The sequence below is a fragment of the Mustela nivalis genome (assembly GCF_964662115.1).
Source record: "Mustela nivalis genome assembly, chromosome: 18".
Lineage (NCBI taxonomy): Eukaryota > Metazoa > Chordata > Mammalia > Carnivora > Mustelidae > Mustela > Mustela nivalis.
The window spans coordinates 6838657-6858270 of NC_139037.1; the positions used below are offsets into that span (position 1 = coordinate 6838657).

A 19614-nucleotide genomic window follows, 5' to 3' on the forward strand; every position below is an offset into this window, starting at 1 on the left:
ATGAAAGTTTCCAAGAAAATGTTTCCTTTAGTCACAAGTCTGGTTTTTCTTAAAAGACCTAATTGCCTGATAGCATTAAGTACCATTTTTGGTCGTCTTTAATGTAATCAAAAAAGACACTGAATGGTGGTTTTGTTTTATTTTGTTTTTTTTTTTTTAATACTGCTAAATGAGAAGACAGAAGAGGAAGACAAGGAAAGGCATCCTTAAGAAAATAAACCACATTTAGGTTTCTGTTTTAAGTAATGGGAACAGAAATGGACATAGTGGAACTTATAAGCTCACACATGGACTTAGTGAATATTCTTCACAACTTAAGCAAATTCACAGTGCCTAGTGGTGTTTTTTAAGTAGCTAAATAGCGTATTTTCTAAGCCAAGTATACTCCACTGATATTTTGAAGGGGATATTACATATACACACATAACTATAAATATATAAATACACACATACACATAATAAGAGCAGACATACCTCTTAATGTTTTTCCCAGCTAGTGCAGGAAGAGGGATGTGTTCAGATACTATCACCTTCTGATCGTGAATAAACTGCAAATGTGAAAACCTAGAGGAAATACGAAGGTAAATAAATTTTTCCTAGTCCTTAGGAGAAAGAAGCCATCTTTTATGGCCATGTCACTGCTGAGCTATATCTTTACACCCTTATCAAGAAAGTATCCAAAACAGTTTGGATGATTGTTTCCTTATTTGTATAATTATTCATCAACTTTTAATTATTAAAATTAATTTACTCTGCTTTGGAAATAAAAAAGAATGAGTAACAATTACATAGACTTACTCTTTTGTTTTGAAGTACTCTCACACATTACCTTCTTTGATGGTTACAGCAATATCCAGAGGTAGGTGGGACAGATCCATAACTACCATCATTTCAGAGAAAAGAAAGATGGTGGAGAGGATAAGACACTTAAATATTCCTGTTCCATTCTTTATCAGTTCTTCGCTAATGTTACTATAAACATACTGAAGTTGGAATAGGGGTGGTAGGGAAGGAGGACCAATGCAAGCAAAAATGGCAATTCCAGCATGAAAGGACATCAGTGATTATCATCTGAAAGGAGATGGGCAGTTTATTATTCTCTCATCCTTTCCCAAAGACACACATTTGCTTTGTTAGGATCCCTGTGAGCTTTTTCAAAGAGCCAGTTGTATGGCAAGTTGGTCTTTGGCTATTTAGAATATAGAACCATTTCAACCCTCATTTCTACTATAGTGCTGTCAAAAATAACAGGCGTTGGGGGCGCCTGGGTGGCTCAGTGGATTAAAGCCTCTGCCTTCAGCTCAGGTCATGATCTCAGGGTCCTGGGATCAAGCCCCGCATTGGGCTCTCCGCTCAGTGAGGAGCCTGCTTCCCTTCTCTCTCTGCCTGCCTCTCTGCCTACTTGTGATCTCTGTCAGTCAAATAAATAAATAAAATCTTTTAAAAAAATAAATAACAGGCGTTGAACGGCCTTTCAAATGGTAAATCAGAGAATTTAATTTTTCTGACCTCATATTCCTTTTGAATGGTTTTGGTCTTAACAGTTTAAGAAAGGTTTTTTTTTTTTTTTTTTTTTAAGATTTTATTTATTTATTTGACAGAGAGAGATCACAAGTAGATGGAGAGAGAGGCAGGCAGAGAGAGAGAGACAGAGAGAGAGGGAAGCAGGCTCCCCACCGAGCAGAGAGCCCGATGCGGGACTCAGTCCCAGGACCCTGAGATCATGACCTGAGCCAAAGGCAGCAGCTTAACCCACTGAGCCACCCAGGCACCCTAAGAAAGGTTTTAGATAACATTTGCTAATAATTAAAATTCAAGAAATGGAACAGATTACCCTAGAGGTATTGCAAATTTTTATCACCTTAAAAATTTTATCACCTCCCAGAGTAAAGAAATAAATGACATTAAGTTTTAAGAAAGAAACTACTTGGAGCACCTGGGTGGCTCAGTCAGTTGAGCATCTGATTCTTGCGTTCAGCTTGGGTCATGGTTCTGGCATCAGCCTGCATGGGGCTCAGCCCTCATCAGAGAGTCTGCTTGAGGTTCTCACTCTGCCCCTCCCCCTGCTTCTGTGTTCTCTCTAAATAAATATTTTTTTTAAGATTTAATTTATTTGAGGGGCGCCTGGGTGGCTCAGTGGGTTAAGCCTCTGCCTTCGGCTCAGGTCATGGTCTCGGTCCTGGGATCGAGCCCCACATCGGGCTCTCTGCTCAGCAGGGAGCCTGCTTCCCCCTGTCTCTGCCTTCCTCTCTGCCTACTTTTGATCTCTGTCAAATAAATAAATAAATCTTTAAAAAAGAGAAAGATTTTATTGAGAGAGCATGAGTGGGGCAAAGAGGCAGAGGGAAAAGGAGCAGCCGACTCCCTGCAGAGCAGGACCCAGGCGCCCCTAAATAAATATTTTTTTAAAATTATGCTAACTGTAACTTTCCTCATTACTGCTTAACAATCATGGCATTCGGGATCCCAGGGTGGCTCAGTTGCTTAAGCATCTGCCTTCGGCTCAGGTTATGATCCTAGGGTCCTGGGATGGAGCCTGGCACTAGGCTCTTTGCTCTGCAGGAAGCCTGATTCCCCATTGGTGCTTGCTCGATGGCTCTCTGACAAATAAAACTAAAAGCAAAAACAAAGTAGTCATTCTATTCTTTCAGACCCAATCACACATGCTTTCCTCAGAAATGATCCTCACTTTACAAGGTGATTAAATTCTTTTCCTTGCAAATGGTTTTATTATTCACTACCTATCACTATCAGTATTTTCCCTTTCTAGGCCAGATTTAGGTTCACAGCAAAATTAAATAAAAAATACAGATTTCATATATCTCTTGCCTCCATCTTTCTGCTTTTGAAACATTCCTGGGCCAACTCTAGGATTTTATTCTACTAGGGCTTCTCATATCTTGATTCAGTCTATAATGGCTTTTTGTAATAATAACTGAACAGCTGTCCTTCAACGTTTCTGCTCAGTCGTGCTATCTGGTTTTTACCTGCTGAACTTCCAACAGTGATTACCACTAGCCCATTTTAAAGGCCCTTTTAGGGGTGCCTGGGTCGCTCAGTGGGTTAAAGCTTTTGCCTTTGGCTCAGGTTATGAACCCAGGGTCCTGGGATCCACCCCCGCATCGGTCTCCCAGCTCAGTGGAGAGCCTGCTTCCTTTCCTCTCTGCCTGCTTCTCTGCCCTACCTGTGATCTCTGTCAATGGATAATAAAATCTTTCAAAAAAAAAAAAGGCCCATTTAAAAGCAAGGTGTGCAGGCAGTTATTGTTAAGGAAATCAGTTACCACCTGCCAACTTTCTGATGTGCTTAATGCAAACATGGTCACCGTCAAGTTTAAGAGTCATTTAGTAAAACTGTTTGTTAAAAGCTACAGAAAGTAGCTTTAGTGAGTTGGTAACAAAGCCGCCTGCTAGTCAGGTGATTTCAAATTTTGTTTTCAGAAGAAGTGAAGGAGGACCAGCTGAACTGTCAGTAAAAAAATTTTTTAACAGATTTCTGTGTGGAAAGGAGTTTTTAAAAACATGAGAGACTGCTATAACAGAACCTCTTTCATATGCGTCTTCATATGAACAAGTTACCAGATTATACACGTTTTAAAAGAATAAAATTGGGCTGAATCTGTCTCATTCTAGCAACATGTGATACGTATCCACAGATAAAAGAATTGTGGAGGGGAGAACAGTGCCACCCATCTCACTGTGGTAACTTCCAGCAACATTAATAACTATCAACACATGTAATACATTCCTACTGTTTGTCAACTTAGTAGGAATAAGGACATTTCTCCATCTGGAAAAACAAGGCACTGCTTTATATTTTAGCCTTAGGGTCTTGAAGTTTCACTTTCAAGTTAGTTTTCTTTTGCACATCAAACTGACACGAGTACTCAGTAAGTCTTGACCATTTGATCATAAGTATGTTAGAATAAAGTTCTGTGTAGAAAGGAGAATCTGAATACAATTACGAATTTAAGAAGAGAGAAGAATTTGTTTTAATCAGTTCATATTTTTAAATAGATGTTGATGGGTATCAAACTGTCCTTAGATTTCAGTACTTTTCAAAGAGGGTTGTAACATTTTATTTTTAAGATTTTACTTAGAGAGAGAACATGAGCAGCAGAAGGGGCAAAGGTAGAGAATATCCAAGCAGACTCCCCGCTGAGCAGAGCCCAGTGCAGAGCTCCTTCTCACAACCCACGAGATCAGGACCAAACCCAGACTGGGGCGCTTAACTGCCTAAGCCACCCAAGTCCCCAGGGATGTGACACTTGTAAATGCCAACATCTATGATATTTTGCTACCATTTAAATTTATGAACGTTTTATGTTTTAAAAATGCGCAGTGAAGTAATGCAGTTTTGTACAATTGTTCTTAGAAGTCTGCAGGCATACCATTTCTTCCAGGTTGTGAGATACAAGACCCAAATGTGCATCTTTTAGGTAAAGAAATGACACCTAGGGGCGCCTGGGTGGCTCAGTGGGTTAAGCCGCTGCCTTCGGCTCAGGTCATGATCTCAGGGTCCTGGGATCGAGTCCCACATCGGGCTCTCTGCTCAGCAGGGAGCCTGCTTCCTTCTCTCTCTCTGCCTGCCTCTCAGTGTACTTGTAATTTCTCTCTGTCAAATAAATAAATAAAATCTTAAAAAAAAAAAAAATGACACCTAAAAGTCATATCCAGAAAAGTACGTTGTTCTAACTTCCTGTTAGATGTTAACTGTTACTACTGTTAACAGTCGTTTTTCTGTAGACTTTCCAGGGTAATTACGGGGGGGGGGGGGCTTGTAAAAAAAAAAAAGGTAATATATAGCTATCTTTCCAAATGCTTCTTAATGACAGTGCTATAAAAGACATGCAGATGCTTTTACACAACAGAAATACTCAGACTGAGAGGAAAACAACTGGAAAGCAGACCGGCTTTGGAATCAGACGTGAGTTGGGCCCAGGCTCCACCTGAGGAACTGGCTTGGGCCACGGGTTCCCACTCCCGGCTGCACTTCCGAGGCCTTCCAAAGTGCGAGGACCAGAGGAGGGGAGGAGTGGGGAGCTTCGCCTCGTCTTCCACCAGTTCGCCCTCTGCCTTAAGGGGGCAGAGGCTACTTCCCTTCAGGGCTGTACCGCCACAGGGCAAGTTCCAGGAGCGCGCCGTGGCGCCCCGTCGAACAAGCCGGGAGTGGATTCCACTAGGAGGTTTCCGCCCACAGCCGCTCTCCAGAGTAGGGGTGGTTTGGGAGCCGCTGGCAAAGCTGGAGACCTTTGTGGCTGCCGGGCATCTAGAGGGTGGAGGCCACGGCCGCCGCCGAGCACCCTACAGCGCGCAGGGCAGCCCCCCTGCCCCCGCCCCAAGCATCCTCCGGCTCGACGGCCACAGAGCGGGGCGTGGCGCCCCGGGTCTCCGAGGGGAAGCCGGTCTGAGGACCCTCTCTAGCTCCACGGTCCGCGGGGCATCCGGCCGCGGCGTCGGCCTCGCAGCTGGGTCTCACGCTTACCTCAAACGCGTCTTCCGGCGCCCACAGGAAGCGGCGATTCGTCAGGCGCCGCGGGCAGGTGCGCAGCTGCGCAGAGCCTGCCGGGAGCACGTGCCCACAGCCGTCAGCCAGCGTCGCCGCGCGCGCTCCGGCTTTGTTACGCCAGGCGGGCTCTGCATCACTTCTGCGACAGCCCCCCGCCGGCCCCGCCCCCAGCGCGTCCGTCACCTAGGGCAACTGTCGCCCTCGCCTCCCCGCGGAGACTTAGCTGTCCCGGGGCCTTGCATCCCGTGGGGCCCACAGAAGGGTGTGAGCGGCCGCCGCCGCTTCCCCGCCTCCGGGGCGAGGCCCCAGACCACTCCACAGGCGGCAGAGCGACAGGCCCCGCCGGGTCGGAAAGGAAGCTACCCTCCGAGGCGGGAAGGCGAAAGCTTGAGGTAGTGTGGGCGGGGGCTGGCATAAGAGTGGGCGGGCCCCGGGGAGGAGCGGCGAGGAATGGGTGTGGCAGTGGGAGGGGCTGTTGAAAGCGCGGAGCCCTGGGAGGGAGGAGCCAAAGAAGGGGAACGTCTCGTAGGCAAGGAGTTACGTTTCGCGGGAGAGGACAGCTCTTGAAAGAAGGGTAGGCATCTTTTGGGCACGGCAGGAGCTGCTGGATGACGAGGAGGAAGGATCTTGAAAGAAGGGAAGGAGTCTCGGGGAAGGGGAGGGGCCATTTTGAGAAAGGGAAGAGCCAGGTGTGAAGCGCCTGGGCTTTAGGAGCAACAGGTGGATTGTGTGTGTTTGATGACTTGTGCTTTCATGTAGACTTGTAAGCTGAGAAGACAGGCATTGCTTTACTATTTTATAACCAGAGCTAGGCATCTGATAGTCACTTAGCGAGGGAACGGGTGTGAGTGGAAAGAGCGGAAGGGTTGGAGACTGGGACTGCAGTAAAAACCCAAGCGGCTGATCTGGAGGGATGGTTGTATGAATCACGCCCTTAGGATTCCTTCTATGGGTCATCGAAGCTGCTGTGCTCTGTGGGCACGAAAGAAGCATAAGGAGCAAGATAATTAATGTAGAGAGATAAGATTTATACTCCTGAAAATGTGAACAAACTGTGCAAATTGAGTGGTGCATGTGCTTAACTTTGAGGCAGATTCAACTCCCTGCCGAGCTGTGTTCCAAAACTGTAAATTAGGTTGAAGCCTTCATATCATTTTCCTTTAGAAACTATATGACCAGTGATCAGCGTGCCCAAGACACTCTTCAAGACCTCTTTAACCACTTCATATGCCTGAAGCTTAGCTCTGTATTAAGAAACTTCGCTTCTACCATAGCTAACGGTGTTTCTGTTCATTGATTTCCTCACCCAACACATATTGTTAAGGATCCACAGGACCGCCCATTCCGTATTCTAGTTGAGACTATGAGAAGCCTATCTTTCCCAGGCTGAAATTCGGACGTAGATTCAAGATTCTTTTAAACCTGAAACTTCCAGAAAGAAGTGGGAAGGGTGTAGGGCATGGTATAGAGCCAAGGAGATGGCAAGGAGTTTTAAGGGATCATAGTTTGCTTTTGACTTAAGTGTCCTGGGCTTTTCACTTCTCCTGGCCCATTAACACCCCCTCCTTAATTACCTGAGAATGTGTCAACCAGGTGTAGGAATCTAGAATAAGGCATTTGGAATCTGACTTTTTATATAAGCAATGGCAAATAGGTAGCATGTGTGTTACCACTCTTTATTCTCTAGCAGACATCATTAATCAACCACAGAACTCTTTCCTGCAGTGGCCAAGTCTTAACACCCTTTTCAATGCAGCGCTGTAGTTGTGTTGGGAACCAACAATCTTCTTCAAGCCTAAGATAGAGAGTAAATATTTTAAAAATTAATAGACATCAACATAAATGTGAATTTCTAAAGTCTTGGTAGTCCTTTTTTTTTTAAAAAAAAAAAAAGAAGTTTACCTAAATCGATGGATCACGAATCCTATAGATAAGATTTATATGCATAGGCCAGATAATTCTATACTGAGGTGAATTTGTAGCCAGTTGATAATTAGTAAATGCCCCAGTACAAGGGATAAACACATGGCATTATCCTTTACCCTCTCCTTGCCAATATTTTACCGGGGACTTAGAGGAAGTTACAGGAGGTATGCCTATCAAATTGCAAGTCTTAAAGTGGGAAGGAATGACCAAGCTGTGGGGAGTCACAGTCAGACTGACAAATATCTAAGCAGAGTGGAATGATGTCCAAAACCAACAAGAGGAAATTTTGGAAAGATCCGATCTATCCAGAGGTCTATATCTAGTGGGAAAAAAAGGGGGGGGGGATAAATTTGTTGCTATTTTTTTTTAAGATTTTATTTATTTCTTTGACAGACAGAGATCACAAGTAGGCAGAGAGGCAGGCAGAGAGAGAGAGAGGAGGAAGCAGGCTCTCCGCGGAGCAGACAGCCCGATGCGGGGCTCGATCCCAAGACCCTGGGATCATGACCTGAGCCGAAGGCAGAGGCTTTAACCCACTGAGCCACCCAGGCACCCCTGTTGCTATTTTTTAAAAGATTTTATTTATTTATTTGACAGAGATAGCGAGAGAGGGAACACAAGCAGGGGGAGTGGGAGAGGGAGAAACAGGCTTCCAGCTGAGGAGGGAACCCAGTATGGGGCTTGATTCCAGGACTCTGGGATCATGACCTGAACTGAAGGCAGATGCTTAACCATCTGAGCCACCCAGGTGCCCCAAAAAGAGAAAAAAAATTTTTGAAGAAAATTAACAGCATGGATATGGAGTGAAAAAGGCAAGGATTATTAACAATTCATGTGGGAAAAAATATAGAAGTTATAGATGACCTCCAGATCAGTGTTAATCAGGATTGAGATATTGCTTTTTTTTTTCAATGTAGTAATCTGGGGCGTCTGGGTGGCTCAGTGAGTTGAAACCTCTGCCTTCCGCTCAGATTATGATCCCAGGGTCCTGGGATTGAGCCCCACATAGGGTTCTCTGCTCAGCAGGGAAGCTTCTTCCCTTCTCTGCTTGCTTCTCTGCCTACTTGTGATCTCTGCCTTCAAATAAATAAAATCTTCAAAAAAAAATGTAGCAATCTTTGTTCAATTAATAGGTGTGGATTTCAGATCAAAGGGAGTCAGTTTTCGGGACGCCTGGGTGGCTCAGTTGGTTAAGCAGCTGCCTTCGGCTCAGGTCATGATCCCAGCGTCCTGGGATCGAGTCCCACATCGGGCTCCTTGCTTGGCAGGGAGCCTGCTTCTCCCTCTGCCTCTGCCTGCCACTCTGTCTGCCTGTGCTTGCTCTCGCTTCTCTCTCTATGACAAATAAATAAAATAAAAAATCCTTAAAAAAAAAAAAAAACAAAGGGAGTCAGTTTTCAAAATAGGCATTTCTAGCCAGACCACATTTGAAATATTACCCTCATTTCCAGGTACTGTATTTTAATTATGTTTATAATTATACATTATCAGTAATTATACATTCTTTTTTTTTTAAGATTTTATTTATTTATTTATTTGACAGAGAGAAATCACAAGCAGGCAGAGAGGCAGGCAGAGAGAGAGAGAGAGAGGAGGAAGCAGGCTCCCTGCTGAGCAGAGAGCCTGATGCGGGACTCGATCCCAGGACCCTGAGATCATGACCTGAACCGAAGGCAGCGGCTTAACCCACTGAGCCACCCAGGCGCCCCAGTAATTATACATTCTTAAGATGAGGGAATTTGAGATTCTTTTCTGAAGAAATAATAGCTCTCTTCAATTATTTTCAGGATTATCATGTCACTTTTGGGGGGAACACCAGGAACTGAGGAGCATGAGTTTCGGGGTTGCACGTGTCATTCTAATCTTTAGAGCTACTGGTGGAATGAAACAAGATGCTTGTAAAGTAATAAGCTCTCAGTTATATGATTGTAAAGCTCCACAGAAGTTGGAAAGTGGTATAGGATGACCTATTGATTGACTCCGAATCTGTAAACTAGGCATAATTTTACTATCAGAAAATATGACTATTACATCCCTACAGATTTCTGCCTTTCAACAGAAAAGTAAGAATGCATACAAGAAATCACATATCCACTCTTGATATTGTTGATATTTGATTGTTTCATGTATACTTCTGTTTGTTGTCTCTTACATGAGCCAGAAGATAAGAATGGGCAATACAACTTGAAGACATGGTTATTGGAGAAAATTTTAAATGAAGATTGTTCTTTCCACTAACTCAATTCTTTTCTTTTCTTTTTTTCTGATTAGGAAAAGACCACCAACATTCTGTTTTAGTAGTGGAGCATCTTAATCCAGTTTGAACACCAGTGTTACCGAGGAGCACCTAGCTATCTGGTATGCAGTAATCTGGCCATTTGACTAAGAATAGTCTGTTTACTGACTTCCCAGATTATTATTTTTTTTAAATTTTTTTTTAAAAGATTTTATTTATTTATTTGACAGAGAGAAATCACAAGTAGTCAGAGAGGCAGGCAGAGAGAGAGAGAGGGAAGCAGGCTCCCCGCTGAGCAGAGAGCCCGATGCGGGACTCGATCCCAGGACCCTGAGATCATGACCTGAGCCGAAGGCAGCGGCTTAACCCACTGAGCCACCCAGGCGCCCCCCAGATTATTTTTTAGTGTTTGGTCATAAGGCATCAATACTGTTCCTATGATCTTCCCTTAAATGAATAAAGTACTTATAAAATGCAGTATTTATAACAAATGTGTGAAGTGCTTATAACAATGCCTGGCGCTCTCACTTTTATTATTTAGTATTATCATTACCTGGGTTTCTTTTGGCATTTTGGAGTATAATGTGACTGGAACTTCTTCTGGTACCCTCACAGGGTCCAACTTCTTTCTATTGACTCCAAAATAGGGGCTTCCTCACTACCACATCTTTGGCCTCTGCCATTTGTCTGTCTTGATACAGAGATTATATTGTCTTCCTCTCACATTTCACATATTCTCACGACATGTGAGAAATAGTTGAAGTTGCTGGAGTTAGTTAACCTGACAGACATAAGAGTACATGGAAACTTTTCATCCATTTCAAAGGGCTGGCTGGGAGCTGAGGCAACAGGCCATCTTCAGATCAATGACTCTTCAACCCTTTGCAGTGACGGACAGCTCTGTACCTCTGATGCAAGCCCTTTTCCTGAGAAAAATGCTTGAGCATTTTTCAAAGTGTCCTAGAGCTCCTCAAGTCCATTCATGGATGGGAAGGCTTCCCATCACAGAGCCTTGCTCTTGAGGGCAAAGTGAGGAGGACACGAGGGTGGAGGATATTGAGGGGGCAGGGAAACCTGTATTGGGGTCAGTATAAGGGAGATCTTCCTAATAGCGCTGCTGGATTATATAGTATTGTAGGGCAGTTTTGAAGGTTGTGATGGCCAGACATGGCCTAGACCAGTAAGAATCAGAATCTCTGTGGGTAGGGTGTGTGGCGTTATTCTAAGGTACAGCCAAGTTTGAGACCCAGTAAATTAGAGCCACTAGAACAGGTAGTTCTATTAGCACCCTGCCAGCAGAGACGCTTCAAGCACAGAACTTTTTTCTTATTGACTTGAACATTCTAGCTATACCTAATCCCTCCTAAACATTACCTATTTCTTTGCTACATTAACCTCAAGTGCATACTTATTTTCTTATTTAAATAAATGGCTTTGCTTTTGATTCTCTACTTTTTTTTTTTTTTTTCCTTTTTAACTGTATAATTGTTAAGGCTTTTGGGCTTTTGTGGTACAAGCAAATGGGTCATCCAGAAGAGAACACGACTGAGTTAGGAGCTTCTTGGGCCTGAGTAGTGACTGAAGTGAAATTTCACAAGATGAAAGGATCAGGCTGGTTTGTAGTCTAGTCCTTAATCATGCTATTCTTGGTAAACAGAATAGCACTTCTGGGGGTTTAGCCACTTCTTTTGTTTTTTTTTTTTGTATTTTTGGTTTTTTGTTTTGTTTTGTTTTGTTTTGTTTTGTTTTGTTTTTGGTTTAGCCACTTCTGATATCATTTTTTTCCTTTCAGATTTCTTTCATTTCCTCTGATCTCATATTGGAAATGATTAGGATATCCAAAGATATTTGAACTTCCATAGGTAAATGGAACTTTATTTGCTTCAAAATGCTACTTTAAGCCTATGTGAAAAAGCCAAAATGGTAATTAAACAGATAATATTTTAAGAAGTTACTAATCTGTACCTCAATAGAAAACTTAATAAGTGGGTTTCTGGCTGGGCTCATTAGGGTGAGAGAAAGCCAAGTGTGTGGCCTCTGTGTCATTACAGGCAAGGAATCCTCCAGAAGGCCCTGGCTGCCCATCAGCATGCAGCCGGACCCCTGGAGGTCACTGTCTGGGCCCTGGGATTCATCTCTGTGGCTTGTGGGGTGCTCAGGAGGAGCCTCTGTCTGTAGGAAGGTGCTATAATCGTGCCCTTCTTAGAGATGAGCAAACAGACCCGGAAAATTGACTTGCCCAAGGTCATAGAGCTACTGATAGGATTGGAACTCTGGCTTTTGGGCATCCAAGTCTGTGCTCCTGATCAGGATGATAACTTTCCATGGGTGGTTCAGTCGTTTAAGCATCTGACTCTTGATTTCAGCTCAGCTCTTGATCTCAGGGCTGTGAGTTCAAGCCCTGCATCAGGCTCCATGCTGGGTGTGGAGCCTACTAAAATAAAAAACAAAAATAAAAAGGATGACAACTTTCCTAACTCTTTGGCTGATTATAAATGCCAAGCTGCATTTTTCAACCTGGACAAGCATCAGTGAAGGCTGGACAGTATCGCGTTCATCATCATTCCTGCTGAGACCATTACCACTGTGAACGGTACCAGTGTGCTGGGGCCGCCTTCACATAGGACAACAGACCAAAGACCATGGGGAAGCTTAACCAGCAGAAATGGATTGTTTCACCGTTCTGGAAGCTGGAAGTCTGAAATCAAGGTGTCAGCAGGCTTGGTTTCTTCCAAGGGCTATGAGGGAAGGATCTGCTCTAGGGCCCCTCTCCGTGGCTTACAGTCTTCTCCCTTAGACTCTTCCCATGGCCTCCCTCTCTGCATGTCTGTGCCAGATGTCCATTTTCATAAGGACCCAGTCATCCAGGCTGGACTGGGATGCGCACACTGACCCAGCCTAGACCACATGCTCCCCAGCCTCGACCAGTGTCCAGAGTTGCCAGGAAGGGAAAGAAGAGAAAGTGGCCAGGTCACACATGCCCACCACAGTTCCCATGGTGTTTGCACAGAAGCATCTGGACTTTTTTTGGAATGGAGGACAGGGGTGCTTAAACCTATATTCCTTGCCTTGCTCTACCCCATCACGAGGGATAAAACCTCCACTAACATCTTCCTGTCCTCTTTTGTTCAATCCCAACTTTGGTCTTTAATTAAATCCATTAGTCTTTCCAAATAGCTGTATCTTTTATAGTATCAATATCTGGCAATGGCTGGTTTTGTAATATTTCTTACAGTCTATTCTGGAATGTGTCTTGTTATTTTGCGTGAGTTATAGCTTTAGGTTTTTTTTTTCTTTCAGTTTTTAAGAAATGCATATTACAAACTAAGTTCAGCCCGCATTTCATGCTACAGGAAGAAGATGTTAAAAACCTTCAGCCCCAATCACAGTAATGGATCTCTGTCAGAAAAATGAGGCGGAATCAGAAAATAGTGAAAATAACGAAATTCACAGCCCAGAAGAAACAGAATTAACCTATATTTGCCCGGATGAAAGAAGTGAAAAGAATCATGTTTGTTGTCTTCTCAGTATCAGTGACATTACGCTTGAACAAGATGAAAAAGCCATGGAATCTGTCATTGGAACGGGGTGGGAAGAAGCTGTGAGTATCTCCTTGACCGAGGTGCCTCGGGCATCTGTGTTTCGATGCCAGCCTTTCCTTTTACTTTTGCCAAAACTAGTTACTACCAAAAAATGTATAATCAACGAAACATAGAAACTCTAGGAATAGAGGTAAAATACACAGAATGGCAATAGCAGTACCTTTAATTGGGTATTTGTGGCCCATTAGTGTTGGCAAGTGCAGGACCAAATGCTTCCCGTACACCAATTCATTCAGCCTCTCAACAGCCCTAGGAGGCAGGTGTTAAGAACAGCCGCGATGTCACACAACTGCAGGTGAGGGAAAGGGGTGCTACTGGCATCTACCGGACAGAGGCCGGGGGTGCTGCTCCACATCCCACAGTGCCCAGGATGCCAGGACACCACAAGGAATGACCCAGCTCTGTCTTAGTTCAGGGATTCTCTAACAATACCATAGACTGGGGACATACGCAACAGACATTTATTTCTCACAGTCCAGAAGGCGGACCTCTGAGATCGGGGTGCCAGCATGGTTGAGTCCTGGTGGGGGATCCTCTTCCTGTTTTGTGCTCACATGGCCCTCCTTGGTGGTGCAAGTAGACCCTTTATCTCCACCTCCTCTTATAAGGGCACTAATCCCATTTTGAGGGCCCCACCCTCTTGACTTCATTAACCCTAATAACCTCCAAAGGCCCACCTCCAAGTACCATCACTTTGGGGATTTGGGCTTCAAAATAGGAATTTGGGGGGAGACAGTCATGCAATCCATAATGTGTCCCGTGCTGAGAATATGTTTGCTGCTCAGTCTATTGGGGACGATCGTGCCACGCCACCTGCTCCCCCCTGCTGCCGGTTGCTCTTCACTCTCTGCACACCCGTCCTCCCTGGCTTCTCAGGCCACCTTGTCCCAAGTGTCAGGGGCCTGTCCCACCAAAGCCGGCTTCCTGCCCGGGGTTATGGCGCTTGATATTTCCTGAGCTGGTGCCGGGGACCGGTGGGCCAGCATTTAAATGAGGACAGAGAACACTTTGCTGGGAGCAGTTAGTGAGAGTTTCCTATGTTTGCAGAACCCAGGGGCGCCTCAGGATGGGGTGCCTCAGGACTGCACGTTTTTGACCCAGAGCAACCCAACCAACATTTAGTTTACCCGTGACAGCCCAACTGTGAGAACCAAAAGAGTCAGGGGTCATTGACCCCCATCTCTGGACTCAGATCCCCGCCAGACCACCGGAACACCCTGGAGACATAGATCCTCTGTAGAGGCTCACCTGGGGTGTTTTTAAATCCACGTGCCCAGGTCCATCTTGTGAGTATGGTCTTAGTAGGCCATGGTGGGGCTCAGGAGTCTGGATTTTTAGGCAGCAGCTCAAGGTCAAACAAGTAGAGAACATTTGCTGGCTCCTCAGGTACACCTGTTTAACAGATTAAATAGAACATCTGTAAACATCATAGAAAGATTAAAGTTCCAGAATTTAGATTTCCCTCAATAAGTATCCACCTGAATAAAAGCTGGCATGCTACAAAGCAGAGCCAGGAGACACATCCCCCCTTGTCTGGCCAGAGGAAGATGGTGGGGAGGGTGCAGGAGGGGCGCTCGGGAGCGTGGGACTTGTCTCGTTCGAAGCCACCTAAGGTAGAGAGGCCGGTTAGCCTGAGGATCTGTCAGTTAATGTGCTGGGACCCTTCTCTGCAAAAGCTGGAAAATCACCTGGAAGTCAGGGTCAAGAACAGTGAGGTCTGAAGCAAGCAACATGGTCCTTTCGAAGACCCAGCACCAGCTCAACTGCACATGAAGGGACAGAGTTTCAGAACAGAAGGTGGAAGAGTAGGCTGGGAGAGGTGTCCTTAGGCATCTCAAGAGTTCAGCACAGGGCAGCAACCTTACAGCCCCCAAATATAATTGCCATCTAAGAATTAGGACTTGACTACGCCAAAGAAAATAGACGGGTTTTTTATTTGTTTGTTTGTTCGTTTTTGGTTGTCATATATTTGAGGTATCCCTGTGGCTTTGATAAGGGCCAGGACTTTGGAATAAGAAAGATCAGTTTCAGATTCACCACTTACAGACAGCTAACCTTGGGGAGGGCTCCTGTCCCCTAGCGCCCAACTTCCTCATCTTTAAATTCTGGCCAGAGGGGTGTACAAGGAGAACAGGAATGCCCGACTCCATGTCAGGCACTTACTAGCCTTTTTGAAAAAGCGATGCTTCCCATTTCGGAGTTTGGGGGGCTGAGCACGTGTAGCAAGAGGGTGCAGAGGTCTGGAGTGAGTGATGATGGAGGGATGTTTTTGTGCAAGATGACTAGAGAGGCTGGCCCCATGGTTAGGCCCAGGCGACATTGTGGTTCTCACAGCCTCTCACTGTCCCCTGCATGGGAATGCACAGACCTTCTGAATGTGCCAGAACTTACCATTGGCTATAGTAACATTTTGAAGGACAGTTTCCAACTCTGTATCCTGGACATCAGGATACCTAAATTACAGTGCTATGGCATGGGTTAAATGAACGAATGTCAATACCAGTGGATCCTTAGCTTGGTGCCTGAAACATGGTAGAAGCATGGGAAATATGTTTTTTATTTGTTTGTTTTTTGTTTTTTGTTTTTACATATAAGGTTGCCAGATTTAGCAAACGAAGACACAGGATACCTGATTAAATTTGAATTTCGGTTAACAGTACCTAACATGTTTCCTATTAAGTGAGCCTCAAATGTGATCCTGATTTCTACCTGGCAACTCTGTCTGACTGTGACATTTGTGGCACGCTCAGCCAGGGGACTCTAGGTGTGGACGGATGGGGGGGCAGGTTGCACAGGGGTGCTGGGGGTACCTGCCTCTGCTCCTTGTCTCTCCCTCCGGCCCCTCCACACAGCAGTCTCCTAAGGTGTGGTAACAGCCCGGCGGTCTGAGAGAGCTTAGGGAGATAAGTACAAACAGCTCTGATTTTTTTTAAGAGTCCTAACTTTATTTAAAAAAAATTTTTTTTTTAAAGATTCTATTTATTTATTTGACAGAGAGAAATCACAAGTAGATGGAGAGGCAGGCAGAGAGAGAGAGAGAGGGAAGCAGGCTCCCTGCTGAACAGAGAGCCCGATGCGGGACTCGATCCCAGGACCCTGAGATCATGACCTGAGCCGAAGGCAGCGGCTTAACCCACTGAGCCACCCAGGCGCCCTTACATTTTTTTTTTAAAGATTTTATTTACTTATTTGACAGATAGAGATCACAAGTAGGCAGAGAGGCAGGCAGAGAGAGAGGAGGAAGCAGGCTCCCCGCTGAGCAGAGAGTCCGATCCCAGGACCCTGGGATCATGACCTGAGCCGAAGACAGAGGCTTTAACCCACTGAGTCACTCAGGCACCCCTCCTGACTTTATTTTAAAGTGCATCTGAAAACATAAAGAGTCAGCACATCAAGATGGCCATTTATAGATGTTTTTGCTTAGTATTTTAGTTTTAAATCCAATTGCTAGTATTTTAGATTAACAGATACTGTTAAAAATGCTATTACTATGAGGCTCAAATAGTATTAAAATTAAAAAAAAAAAAGGTGAGTCAATTTTAAGAGAAATACCAGTTCAGTTAGAATGGCCAAAATGGGGCTGTGGCCACAGCTGGACAGCTTGAGTTTGAGCAGCTCTGCCAGGAGTAACCTGCTGCTTTATTTGCAGGTCCAAGGCTGGGGAAGGACTTCTCCAACTGCCTGCATCTGGCCCAGGAAGAAGCTTAAAAAGGCGAGGGTGGGAGAAGGTACCGGTAGCTGCTTACTCTGTGGCAGTCTCTCCCAAGGGAGCGCTGAGGCCAGGCCTCAGGCGGAGGCGGAGAAGTTGGGGTCAGGGGCTCCTGCTGAGGTGGGTCTGGAGAAGGATCAAGGCAGCCCCTCCCAGACTCGGGGAACCTCTCTGGGCTCCACCACCGCCACCTCCAGGGAGGTTAGCAAGATCTGCTTTCCCCGCTGCGGTCAGGGAGAGAAAACGAGTCTGCAAATAAAGGAGTTTATGTGGTGCAAGGAAGACTGGGCCACCCCTGAGGCTCTTAGGGGCAAGGACCCCAGAAGCCCCAGCAGAGGTCCCTCCATCTCAGACTCCTTGACTTCCAGGGCCCTTTTAGTTCTGCCTCCCCTGAAGGCTTCACTCCCAAATGGCTTGGATGTTCTGGGTAAGAAGAGTAAGAACTTCTTGCAGCCGGAGGAGAAGGTGCTGAGTGTGGAAAAGGATGAGTGTGTGGCTTGTGCATATGGATTGAAAACAGTTGATGGGAAAGGTGAAAAGAGACCCATTGAGCTGGCCAATCACCTCAAGGTCAATGACACACTGCCTTTTCCTCCCCGGGTGGCCCCGACATCCCTGCTGGCGCATCAGGAGCGGTGCTGCCTGCACTGGTCCCTCCTGCCTGAGAAAAACCTGGTGTGCCCTCCTGACCCCAGCAACGTGCGCTATCTCGCCACCGTGCGGCTTTTGCAGAAACACGGAGTACAGAACTACAAAGCCAAATTCAAAGCCAGGGAGCCAAGGCCTCCCGTCAACACTCAAAAGTGCATTCTCACGGAGGCCAAGCAGGAACACAGGCCCCAAACGTTGGAGACCAAAGTGTTCCCGAGAACTCTCTTGCCGTCCCTCACCGTGAGCAGAGTTGTCATTCCTGTCTCTGCTCACAGACTGCTCTGAGTTGCCACAATAGAATTCCCTGGGAATCAGCACTGTTTGAATTCATTGATCCTCTCCCTGTCTCTTCCCTGCCCCATCCCATCCTTTCTTCTTTTCTTCTCTTCTTCCATACTCTTACCATGCACCCACCCTCCCCTTGCCTTTTTTTTTTTCCAGTAGAACCAGGGGAAATGGAACTTCATGGTATGAGTTTTGATTTATTCTCAAAACCCTCATATTTATGTGCCCTGCTTCCGTTGCTGAGCCATTTACAAAATGCAAACTGTAGAGCCAGTGTCAGCCTCTGCCTGCCTTATCTCTCTACTCCCCCTAGAAGCCAAGTGCATGGTGGGGACTCTGAAGGGCCTCCCTCAGTGATGCCCTTGGCAGCCCCGTGCCAGTTGGCAGGGGCTCGCTCTGCCCCACTCTGGTGCCCTAAGCTAAGTGTAAGTGCTTATTTTCGATCAAATTGTATCCTGATCTTTTGAACCAGGCAAATATCTGTCTGTTGATTTCTTTTCTCTTGCAACAAAGATCTGAAACATTGTTTTAATAGAAAACTCCAGCCTGTGTCCAAATAAATATCCTTCTGTCCGAGGCATCATATGCTGATACCCATGGATATATCATATCCACTACTTGCTACATATCTCAGGGTTTCATATGCTTATGTGATAGCCTCATGCTAGTCTCCAGGTCTGCAAAAGTTTTAGCTACAGCTCTATAAGGTCCATCCTGGGAAGCAGGTTAAGAATAATTATTTGAACAGAAAAGTCAGTGTAATTATAGCTGTCACCCCACAAGCTTCCTCCAGCCTTACTTTACATCTAATTTCTGGGAACTTACAACCCCACACAGACACTTGTGGAATAGGGGTGTCACTTTCTCCTTCTGCCCTTCTTCTTCTCTCATTTTACCTATTCAATGCCTATTTCCTGAATTTGTATATAAACATTTGTAAATGAGTTATGTTTTAAGTGCCAAGTAAAAATGCTATGTAGAGAAGTGCTCTGAAAAACCATTTTGCAATATGAATAACCATTTAGCCACTCTGTAATTACATAGTTTGCATTTGCTTAAGTAGGTTGTACTTGAACTCTGGACTTCCTATCCCCTAAATGATGGGTAGACAGAATATATGACTGTATTTCTAAACACCTGCTTTCCACAATTGGTCTTTGTAATGCCTTTTCTCTTAGTTTTAGATTTCTTTATTGTTTTGTGATTTATTTACAAAACACCAGAAATGCAGAAATGATAATAGTACAATGGTCATTAAAAAGGTGTGTTTTGCTTGTTGAGGTTGGTTACTTTTTTATAGTCTAGAAGTAATTTTTAGGTTCTACCCACCTCTTCTCCGAGTGAAGAAACGATCTGGATTTTGCCTACAAGAAACTCTGACTTCAAGGCGCCTGGGAGGCTCAGTGGGTTAAAGCCTCCCAGGCGGGAGAGGGAAGGGGTGAAGCAGACCCTCCACCGAGCAAGGACCCCTATAAGGGACTCAATCCCAGGACCCTGGGATCATGACTTGAGCCAAAGGTAGATATTTAACCGACTGAACCACCCAGACACCCCCAAAATATTTCTTTCTTTCTTTACTTTTTTTTTTTAAGATTTTATTTATTTATTTGACAGATCACAAGTAGGCAGAGAGGCAGGCAGAGAGAGAGGGGGAAGCAGGCTCCCCGCCGAGCAGAGAGGCTGATGCGGGGCTTCAT

At 45.2% G+C, this 19614-nt stretch overlaps 1 protein-coding gene and 2 long non-coding RNA genes across 9 annotated transcripts in view; 1 reads left to right on the forward strand and 2 right to left on the reverse strand.

Moving 5' to 3' along the window:
- The window catches only part of LOC309853212, a 45667-nt gene extending 44886 nt beyond the window's left edge, over nt 1-781 (reverse strand). For all 4 annotated transcript variants that reach the window (XR_014305573.1, XR_014305574.1, XR_014305575.1 and 1 more), the window contains exon 1: nt 475-781. This is a non-coding gene — a long non-coding RNA (uncharacterized lncRNA). The remainder of the gene's footprint in view (nt 1-474) is intronic.
- A 3294-nt stretch (nt 782-4075) lies between these two features.
- On the reverse strand, nt 4076-5921 carry LOC309853218. Its single transcript, XR_014305582.1, has 2 exons — nt 4660-5921; nt 4076-4453 (listed from the first exon to the last, which is right to left on the reverse strand). It is a non-coding gene; the product is annotated as an uncharacterized lncRNA (long non-coding RNA).
- LOC309853210 (uncharacterized protein C16orf46) lies at nt 5497-19195 on the forward strand. Of its 4 annotated transcripts, XM_082711055.1 has the most exons (6): nt 5497-5900; nt 9706-9792; nt 11463-11532; nt 12037-12379; nt 13024-13271; nt 16922-19195. In XM_082711055.1, exons 5-6 carry the CDS (start codon nt 13062-13064, stop codon nt 17915-17917), a joined length of 1206 nt encoding a protein of 401 aa, XP_082567181.1. In that variant the 5' UTR covers nt 5497-5900; nt 9706-9792; nt 11463-11532; nt 12037-12379; nt 13024-13061; the 3' UTR covers nt 17918-19195. The 4 variants fall into 4 exon arrangements, with proteins under 4 accessions (XP_082567181.1, XP_082567179.1, XP_082567180.1 ...); XM_082711053.1 differs by lacking the exon at nt 12037-12379; XM_082711054.1 differs by lacking the exons at nt 5497-5900; nt 12037-12379 and adding an exon at nt 6019-6082.
- Nucleotides 19196-19614: the final 419 nt, after the last annotated feature.